Below are 10,943 nucleotides of genomic sequence, written 5' to 3'. Positions count from 1 at the left end.
AAGGGCTTTAATTCCGAGGAATGGTGTAATCGTTTATTGTTTCCCTGTTCCACGGATCGTCCTAAGAAATTGCAGGTGAAACGAGCTTGGCGGAGTTGAGTGGCTGTATTCTGGGGCTGGAATAGCTATAGGTAACTGTTCTGCCGACGGAAACGGGCTCCGCTGTTGTATCGTCGTCGGTATTTGTGTCGCGGCACTGTAAGCTTGAGCCAAGGTCAACTAGGTGCCAGCAGTCACGGTTCGCAACGGAGTTGGTCTGCTTTATCCACCGGGTTCCGATCATCCCCTATGAAATCGAGAAGCCGAAAGATTATTTTATAAAAATTTAGAATTTTTAGAATATTAATATTAGTAGAATTTTAGTATTAATATTAATAGAATTTTAGTATTAATATTAATAGAATTTTAGTGTTAATATTAATAGAATTTTAGTATTAATATTAATAGAATTTTAGTATTAATATTAATAGAATTTTAGTATTAATATTAATAGAATTTTAATATTAATATTAATGGAATTTTAATATTAATATTAATGGAATTTTAATATTAATATTAATAGAATTTCAATATTAACCCTTTGCACTCGAGTGGTGACCCCGAGGCACCGCTAAAAATCTTGCATCACGTTCCAAAATAATTTTAATATCATAAAAGTTTAAATTAAAAAATTTGTTACTAGTGTAACCGTTGCATGAATCACAGGATTCAATATCATGTGCATACAATGCGCTTTGTCATATAAAATGGAAATACTATGAGCCAGGAAAGTTATATTATTTTTTCAGTTAAAATAGCTTCGAGTGCAAAGGGATAATACAAATTTAGAATGTATTTATATAAATTTAGAAAAACGCGATACAATGCAAACAGGAAATTTCCATAATTCTTTCGAACGTTAGGATTCTCTAGCTTCAAATTATACATATTCGAAGCTATTCTTGGTAAATTTTCACGGAATTTTTCGAAATATTCTAATGTGTTAAATTGTAGCCTAAGGATATGCATTAAATATTCATTGCGTAATTACAGAAAGGGACTTCTGCGTTCTGTCGATCAATTTAGCGCATTTGTTGCGAAGCATCCTCGGCAAATATTTAAGGGTAAGGTTATTCTTCGGCTAACGAGTGGAGCGTTCAGGTCTATTCATCGTTTCGTCTCTATGCTAATGGAGCGGCGTTGAATTTTAATAGCCAGAAATTCCCAAAAGGACGAGTGGAAGACGGCCCGTGGTCGGCATTGTGTAAAAATGTTTCGCGGGACGCGCTATAAATAAATGAGGCGAGTACACCCTAAGGACGGGAAGGGCGGTCAGTCTCGCGTAAAAGATGACGCACCGTGACGTACGGGCGTGCGTAAACGCGCAGGAAAATTATGGAACGCGTGTAATTTTCTCGGGATGACTAAAGGGCGGAGGGAATTGGGAGGATCGATCGGTCGCAGTTCCCGAGAGCCACGGAACGAGTGTCAGTTACATTTAAACCATTAAAGAATCATACGAAGAAAGGATCGTGTTTCCCGGGGAATTAAAACTGTCAAGATTAAAATATCCATCGACGCGACAAAGAGTCGAACGTCATGAAACATTTCTGGAGATAATTCGACATTATTTTTACGGAGCTCGATATCGCCTTTTAAAGATCCCAATGTTCGAAACGATAAGACACACTAAGCACGCTAGCCTTCACCAGGGAGTCAACGTCACACTGTGTCGCACGTGATTCGCGTCATCGCTTATTATTCTCACGCAGATCACACGCGTGCTGTTGCGCCGGGAACCTCGCGAAAATGGCACCTGTTACGTGCGTTCCATCGATTCTGTAAACATTGAGTCAGCCATAGTTTCTCCAAGGATCCTCGGCACGTAAGAAAATGTCCCGATGACGATAATCGCGATAACGGAAGGAACAGAATGTGAAAACAAAAGTGTAAATAAACTTCCTGCTATGTTGACACGATTCATTTCTTTTTACCGTTCAAGAGATGTCTCCGATGAAATGAGTAAGATCTCTTTACAAAAAACTCTTGAAACTCTTTTGACGTTCGCGTATCTGTCTTGGGTCTGCTAACAGCACCGGAAAGGTATTTATTCGCAAAGAGGATATCGTCTAGAGATGCATACTTTGAAACGCAGTTTAGTCATCTGAGTGCCCGTGTATTGGGGTGAGGGTTAAATTAAGTGTACTTCTTTTTAGTCGAATAAATTCTCATTCTGCTTTAACGAAACTTTAATCTTTTGACCAAGGCTATTCGAAGGTTATGTTATGCACATCTGAATACATTTATCAGCTTCGCAAAATTTGAAATTGCATTAAAAAGAACTTTTCTTCCAATTGTTCCCATCCTCCAAATTTATTCTTTGAAGCGGTTTAACCCTTTGTTCGAGCGGCGACCCTGAGACACCACGAAAATTTGTTATATTACGTTTCAAAATGATTTTTATATCAACAAAATTTCGATTTTGAAAGATTGATAAGAGTGCAATTATTGCGCGAGTCCCGAGAGTCAATTTCATGCGCATAAAATGCATTTTAATCACGTTTAATAGAAATAGTATAAGGTAGAAAAATGATTTTATATTTACAGTTAAAATAGCTTCGAGTGCAAAGGGTTAATACATTGGCTGCCTCGGCAGCAACGAACTTTAAAGTCGATTTTCTCGAAAACCGAGCCCGCGATAAAAGAACGTCGTACGAAATCTTTTCCATATTTTTCTCATGTAGAATATCACCCGTTTCTCGGTTGCGCTACGAATTACGGCTCACCCTGTACATTAATTTACCCTTTCTACCCTTATTTCTCGACTTACGTTCGCAACATCGGAACCACGTAAGTTCGTGGCACGTCTGTTAACATTCGTCCCTGACCGAGGGTAAACCAAAATAGTCCCCGAACGTCAGAGTAGCTCGCGCCATACAATTCCCCAAGTGGCACCCTAAATAATTAAATGCCCGCGTTAGAGACTAGATCGTAATAGTCGTTGACAGTCCCATTGACAGTCTCCCACTCGCTGGCGTATCGTGCATCGTCGATCGCCGTGGGCCGGTTAGATCGGTCGTCCATCAGAGCGGGTCGTTCGCACGCAGGACCCGCGAGCGAGAACTCTGCGCGTCCTCGGGCAGCGCGTCGAGAGCGAGAGACTCGGCTCGGCTTTGCGCGGCCTGCGTCGGCGTCGGCGTCGGCGTCGGCGTTACACGGTCGGCGGTGGCGCGGCGGATAGAGGTTCGCGTCGCGGTGCCTCGCGTCAGCGTCGCTAGGACCGTCGACGGAGGCAACAGTGGTGGCCAAACGAGAAACGACAGGAAACGAAACGAAACGAAACGAAGCGAGCGAAGCGAGACGCATCGTCGCGTGACCGCGTACAATCCGCCATATTGGCCGCGAACTCTTCAGCCGGAGGCCGTGTGAAGCGAAGCTTCGCTCGGGATCCGGTGGCGACGCAGGGGGTGAGAACGAGGGCGTACCGCGTACACCAGCGTGTCGTGTCAACCCGGCGCGAAGAGAAGGTCGACAGGGGTGGTGGAAGAGGGCAATAACGTTGCAAGACGCGCCGAGATACGCCTCGAACGTTTTCCACGACAAGTGACAGAGAGCCGGAGAGGGAGAGAAAGACAAAGGGGGAGAGAGACAGAGAAAGAGAGAGCGAGAGAGAGAGAAAGAGAGACGGGAAACCGGAAAGGGAGACAGAGAGACCGGGGAAAAAAAGCACAAGGAGAAGGAAACGGAGGGTAGAGAGAGAAGTGTGCCAGTGTTCGATGGCTGAAGAAAGTGTCCAGTGTGTCAGATGACTCCCGAGAACCGACTTCGCCACCCTCAGCCTACACCCTCGGACCCTCTGAGAGAAAAAAAGAGAGAGAGAGAAAGAAAGACTGAGAATCCCCAGCTCCTTCGATAGGATACGTCATTGAATCCGGATGATTCGCTCGGAGCTCCATCGAGTCGCTCGAGATTTGCTCGACTCGTTCGTTGAACTGCACGGGTAGCCGGGGATCGGTGACATCGCTTGTTGCGACCAGCCGCCATTCTCGCGTCGAGGGACTCGCGTGTACCGGCGGCGGGTAGCACGGAGATCGATTCTCGATCGTCGAAGGTGATTTTCGCGGATCGAGGCGGTATGCGGTAGGTGAATCACGACGACTGGTCGTTCGCTCGGTGTCCAGCGTGACAACGCCGTGGGCTCGTCTCTCCCTCTGGTCTCGACTTCTGCCAATCAATAACCAGCGCACCGACTCGTTCACGCTCTGCTCTCTCTCTCTCTCTTTCTCTCTTTCTCTCTGTCTCCCTCGCCCTTCTCTCTCTCTCTTTCTCTCTCTTTCCCTCGCTAGCACGTTCTCCGTCTGTCTCGCCCTCGTTCTCTCTCTCTCTTCCTCCCTCCGGCTCTCTCCGTCTCTCTTAGCCAGGTCGATCCGGCGAAATCAGTCCGGCGCGGCGCTGAAAAATAGTCTAGTTACATTGAGAGGCTCGCGATGTTTTCCTGTTTCCCTCTTCCGTCCGATTCGCGGCACTCCCCGCTGCTCCCTCGACTGGTTGTTCCCTCTTTTGTCTCTCCTCCCCTCGTTTCCGCTGTTCCTTCATCGGCGCCCTTTTAAAACGCGTCCCTCTCTCCCTTTGGAGCGGGCGGCCGGCCGAGTTCTCTCGTCGTCGTCGTCGGCGTTTCGAGCGTAGAGACCGGCGAGCGACAGTCGTCGACGGAGGGAACATCGCGACGCGACGCGAGGCGACGCGACGGCAGCAGAGGCCAGAGGCGGCGGTAGCGGCGCTCTAGCTGGCCGCGCCAGCGCCCTGCAGCTTCAAACAGCCACGAAACCTATTTATACACCGTCAACGTAGCGGACGACGTAGCGAGAACAGCGCCGTGTTCGGCCACCCACGCGAGCAACAGCTCGCGAGTGAGAGAGAGGAAGCGGGTGCGACGACAAGCGGAAAACACCGTCGCCGTAGCAAACAGAGGAAAGAAAACGGTGCGCGGCCGGGGATCCGTTATCACCGCCGGAGATTCTACCAAAAAAACGACGAGTTCCGCGAAACCGAGTTCGACGAGATCGAGTTTTTTCAACGAAATTCCGCCTTGGAAATCGAGCACCGACAGAGGAGGAGGGACCACCGAGAGAGGAACGGGATCGAGAGGGGACCGTCGTCGTCATCCCCCGTGGCCGTCGCGCGCGGTGCCGCCACAGGACGATCAATTCTCTCTCTCTCTCTCTCTCTCTCTCTCTCTCTCTCTCTCTCTCTCTCTGTAGCCGTCTCCTGCGTCCTTCGGTTCGTTGATCGTCCTTCGTGGTGTTCGGCCGGAAGTTCGGTGGCCCGGTCGATGGACGCGGCCGCAGGCAAACGGGACCCGACGACGAGATGGGACAGGATCTATGTGGTGATCGTGACGGGTGTCGGGAGTGCGGCGCGAACGGTGCCCACCCATAGGGGACGCCATTGAGAGAGTCTATCTTTCCCTTGGCCGTGTGATCGACCGTCGCGCATCCGCCTTCCCTTCTCGCATCGTGTGCGATCTGCGCGCGGCTGGGACCCGCGGCGGCTCTCCTCTGTAGAGGTGGATGGGGTTGGGTCACGTCGTCGCGTCGTTGTGTGCTCGTCGCTCGGTCGGGTGTTGTTGAACGTGGTGGCCTGGTCTGGCCTGGTCTGGCCTGGTCTGGCCTGATCTGGCCTGGTCCGGTCTGGTTTGCTCGGGGTCTGGTGGTTCCTGGTGGTGAATCGTGGCCCGAAGGCGGTGGTGAACGGCCGGAAGGAAAGACAACGGGGGCCCAGGTGCTCGCTCGGCTCTCGGAGTCGGAGGGCTAGGCCTGGACGAAAGAGAGAGAGAGAGAGGAGAGGAGAGGAGAGGACCGTGTCGCGCAGAGGGAGGCGGGAAATGGCCGGTGGTGTATAATGCGCGAGGACGATCGTCGCGCTGGACCTCGCCGCGCCGATTCGAGCTGTTACTCGCCGCCGTCCTCGAGCACGCCGGAGCTGGAGTTCCCGTAGCCCGTAGGCGGTGGAGGAGGAGGAGGATCTCGAAGAGAGTGGTCCCCCGCGCGAGTGGTGTATTACCCTGGTGCTCGTATGTGTCCGTCCGTGAGTGCGTGAAAGGAAAAAGAACGCCCGCTTCGGCTCCCGGTTGTGTGTCGCGGCCGCGGCCGCGGTCGGTTCGAAGGGTCCTCAGGAGGGAACGACCGGGTCCTCGGCAGCCAGCCCGCTAGGAGCATGCAGGAATCGGGCGAGGCCCGGAGAGGCCTTAGTCCCGCCGGCGGACCGGGATAAGCTGATCTATCCCGCACGGCAGGGTGGAGGTGAGATCGCCGAGACCTGGCCAACTAGCTGCTCCGACCGTGAACACGTCGCTTAGCTGAGACCTCGAACGCGGGAAGCGAGCTGGTCTCGCTTTTGGGCGCATGGAACATGATAGAGGTGAGGCCGATGCGATATCGATTGAGAGACCCAGAGCCTGTCGATGGCTGCGAGATGTCGGAAGATGCCTGCTCGCGGTCGACGCCGCGCTCCGTTTTACCCGCTCTCTCTGTCTCTCTCTCTCTCTCTCTCTCTCTTACTCACTCACTCACTCTCCCCCGCCCTCTTTCTTTTTCTTTCTCTCGCTCCCTATCTTTCTCTCTCTCCCTCTCTCCCGCTCTCTCTCTCTCTCTCTCGCTCGTTCTCGCTCACTCTTTCTCGTTTCCCGATGCGAAAGCGACGCTTTTAGCCGCAATTCGGACATACGCTATCGCCGCCTTCGAGACACGCCGAACCAGAACAGCTGGAAGGCTTCGGTGAACCGTGGATTTGGGTTAGACGCCTGCTAGCTAGTCGCACACGGAGCCTGTTGATCCAACCGGGATTTATATTCGGCACGGACGAAGCGCGACTGACACGCGCCGAAACTGCCAGACCTTCCGCGCGATCTACTCGCGGCGATCGAACGCGAGGCGGTGGGGGATGGGGTGCCTTGGATCGCGCCTCGAACCTTGGACCACTCGAGATGCTATCGTGGTTTTTGGCCAGGATGTTCCGTCACGCACATTTTCCTTTAGAAGATATTACAGCTTCGCGTCTTAACACTCCGATTACCACCATATCGCAATCCCGAAAAATCCCGCATCTTCTGAATAGTTTAATTAACCAGTTAGCTATTTTTAAGAAATGACAATATTTTGTGTTGTAACGAGGTTCACTCGTAAAAAATAGCTTACTGGTTAAAAAGGAGATATACTTATAAAGTATAATAATACTTATAATATAAGTAATTAGTATTACTATTAATTATTATATATTGGTATTATTAATAGTATTTTATTATTATTACTAATAGCAATACTTATAAAATAAAGTATTTTATGAAAATATCGTATTTAAACAAAATATGAAGGAAATAAGTTACAGTAACTTGCGCAATTCTCAAAAAGATTGCAATAACTAATTGGGTAAGAAAACGGAAATGGAAAAGTTAGATGTGATCATTCTCCTGCATATAATAAATCTTGGCATATTTTAGTCTGTTTGAACACGTCATCATAACAATTTCTTCTACGTTCTGATCGTAGAATAGTGTTGCGCTTATACGAACAACGTGGTCGATTCCATCGTGTCAATTAGTTGGACAAACTTGTGTATACTTCGGTGCTTTTCAATTCGATCTTGGAAACAATCGTTTTTTATAGTACATTATCGTCGAAAACACAGCTTTTACCGCGCAAGTAACAATACGGGATGAAGTCGAAATTTTGGAAAATGTAGCCATAGTATCACGAACTTGTGTACCCGATTTAAGCAAATTCTTATCCTGCCTCCAGTTGGATTTTGCACTGACAATTTTATTCCATGAAGTTGACATAAGCAACGCAAAATTTGCACTACTCGAGTTTCAGATTTAGATACATATTTATTTGTGTCCCTGAGATATTTTGTTTTCACAATATGTACACGATTTGTCTATAGAAACAATAAAATATCTTCAAACAATACATTTACGTATCAGAAAGCACCAGAAAAACAATTTCCAAAATCTACATCGACTTCCAGGTTTGTCGCATCGGAAACAATAGTTACATCGACAAACAGCCACATCAATCATTTCGAATCGATGAATCTTTGAATTATTAATTTATTCGACGCCGAATAAAATAGTCGAATACCTTTTCATTCGAGCATTTATCATGTCTCTCAATGACCGAATCATTTGTGATTGCAAAAATCGAGCCGGCAATCAAAACTTAAACAGAGATCAACGTTCGAATATTTGGAACATCTCTTTCTCGTCTCGACGTTTCTCTCAGGCCGTTCGTTCTTCCGGCTTTCCGCAAGTCCAAGAGCATGAATCAAACTTCGGTTTGAATGTCGCTATAATTACCAGACCGAGGATAGGAACGCGGCGGCGGCGGCGACGGCGGTGGCGGCCGTATCTCGAACAGCGTACTAGAATCGATCGGAGGAATTTCATTTACAGAGAGATACGCTCGGGTGTGCGCGCGCGAGTCGAAGTGATTCCGCCGTTAACGACCGGGGAAAAATACACAAAAATCGGGACTGGCTCGCGCGAATACACGCGCACCGCGTCGAAACAAATTTAGGAAGCCGCATTCCTCATGCGGCACACGTGCTCGCCAATTGAGCAACGCGCCGCGCCGATGATGGGGTCGATCCACCGATACGCATTGGCGTCGATAACGAGCGGTCCTTCGGTTTCGAGAAACGTTCGAACCGGGATTCGAGTTCGGTGCCGTTCGGCACGCGTCAACAAGTGTCCGGTAGGAGCGTTGCATAATTAGAACACAAGTGGCGCGATTCGAAACGCGCGCGTTAAGTACAATGATAGCCTGACGGCCCGGCGATTTATAAAAATAGCGGAGGCGCCGCTTCGCGACAAGTCGCGTCGCCGCGACGATGCGCCATTTTTCCTTTCGCTGTTTTTCGCTCGATTCTCCTCCCGATGCTGGTATTTCGGTGCGGAAAATATTTTTATATTCCGCCGGGGGAATGTAAACATTGTGCGAATGCACTTTTTGGCGCGGCTCCAACGGTTGCGGGCTGATTCAGTGCCGGGAGATGCCTCGTCCATCTTGTATCTGTTACGCTTCCCGTATCGTCCGGTAAATATTATTTTGTTAAATGCAATTTCGCGGCGATCGCTGTTCGAATGCAATAGTCGCGACGGTTGTTACGGCTCTCGACGCGTTCCCATCGTTTCACGCCGGTCTCGCGGAATTCACGTTTTCACGAAGAGATACATCTCCGAGACATATATTTTCTTTTCGTTATCGCTCTGTTGTCGTTCGATTGTGTTTTTATACGAGACTACGCAGCCTTTTCTTAATGGGAAACGTGGCTGCGAGCTGATCTGAAATCGCTTCGCGCGGCGAAGTATTTTTGAAAATGTGCCGGCACCCGAGAAATTCGAACAGCCACGGCGAGCCTCGCTTATGTAAACACCCGATTTCAAACAATATTTCCTTTAATAATCTTCGCTGTTTCTTTTCCATTAGAAATTCCCCGCTTCCGTGCATTTTCGACGCCTCGGCCTCCGTTCCCGATACCTGGTCCGACGTGTATTCGTGAGAATATTAAGAACACGCGCCGGCGAAATGTCGAGAAGTGTTCTCGTGCCGAAAATCTGGGCCGCTCTCTAATCGGTCACCAACCATACGAATATTAGAACATTTATTTGAACAATAAACAAATGTTCCAGAAGCATCTGAATTTTCTCCGATTTATTTTCCCACGGAATATTCTCTAAACGTTTTCAAAACCCGCCGCCGTTATAAATTGTCTATAACGTCTCCATAAACAATCCAATGAAAATATTATTTACTCCATTATTTCATCCGGACGTTATTTACTCTATAACGAGAAATAGAAGGACGGTTCTCCCGAAAGTGTTTGGGAAGCATTCTAGAAAATTATTTATTGTTCCCGACCCTCCGGATATATTTTCTCGCGGAACGCTTTCAGATTGAACCGCCCGGTTTTTGGAATATTCATGGACGGTCCATTGTTCCGAGGGAACTCGAAATTGCGATTCGCGTTGTTGACAATGGAGTCGAGTAATAACTTCCATCTGGACGCACACACGTGCGGCTCGCGGATCTCTGCGAAAGTCTGCTGTTTATCAATCGCTGCCCACAGCCTGTATTAGCGACTCTCGAGTGTGGTCGTTATCGTGCGAAGCCTGAGCAGATCATCGATGTACACCGTGGCGTAAAAATAAAGCGGCCCCCCAGAGAGCGAGCTAGAGAGAGAAGAAAAGAGAGAGAGAGAGAGGGAGAGAGAGAAAAAAAGAGAGAGATGAAGGGAGAGGGAGAGAGATAGGCTGTGCATGCGCGACGCTTTGCTTATTGGAACCTCGATCCACGAGGTTCCTTTACCGGATCGCAATCATTTGGCAATTACACAATAAACACAATCACTAGCGCATTGTTTTTCTTAAATAAATTTTGTCAGGGAGAAGCGGCCCCCTAGAGAGCGAGCTAGCGAGAGAAGAAAAGAGAGAGAGAGAGAGAGAGAGAGAGATGAAGGGAGAGGAAGAGAGATAGGCTGTGCATGCGCGATGCTTTGCTTATTAGAACCTCGTGGATCCTTTACCGGATCGCAATTATCTGGCAATTACACAATAAACACAATCACTAGCGCATTGTTTAAATAAATTTTGTTAGGGAGAAGAGCTCCGCCGATACACCCCTGAGAGTGGACTTTCGGTTGATCCGTTCCTCGTGATTGGATCGATTTAATCGAAAAATAGATCGTTGCTTTTGAACAGCAAAATTTAGCAACTTTCATGCTAAAATCTAACAATTTCTCTTACTATAATATATAAATTAATTACAGCAGTTTGAGCCGAAGAAATATTACGTTCCGTAGATCGTTTTATTATCGCATTTCGTTTGAAACATACCCGAATGCGTCTAAATGCGCTGCAGTTATCGTGTTTCCAGAGATTGAATTTACGAAGTTAATTATCGCCCTTT

General features: G+C 48.2%; 1 protein-coding gene across 2 annotated transcripts in view; it reads left to right on the top strand.

Annotated features, from left to right (window-relative positions):
* Positions 1–3,193: 3,193 nt before the first annotated feature.
* Positions 3,194–10,943, top strand: part of Dhit (regulator of G protein signaling double hit) — a 29,684-nt gene continuing 21,934 nt past the window's right edge. The window contains exon 1 of one of the 2 annotated variants that reach the window (XM_076524321.1): positions 3,194–6,399. In XM_076524321.1, coding sequence (XP_076380436.1) covers positions 6,391–6,399 — 9 coding nt within the window. In that variant the 5' untranslated portion in view covers positions 3,194–6,390. The remainder of the gene's footprint in view (positions 6,400–10,943) is intronic. The other variant, XM_033483071.2, reaches the window with a different exon arrangement.

The sequence above is a fragment of the Megalopta genalis genome, chromosome 8 (genome assembly GCF_051020955.1).
Source record: "Megalopta genalis isolate 19385.01 chromosome 8, iyMegGena1_principal, whole genome shotgun sequence".
NCBI classification, from domain to species: domain Eukaryota; kingdom Metazoa; phylum Arthropoda; class Insecta; order Hymenoptera; family Halictidae; genus Megalopta; species Megalopta genalis.
This window is presented reverse-complemented; position numbering and strand designations above follow the sequence as displayed.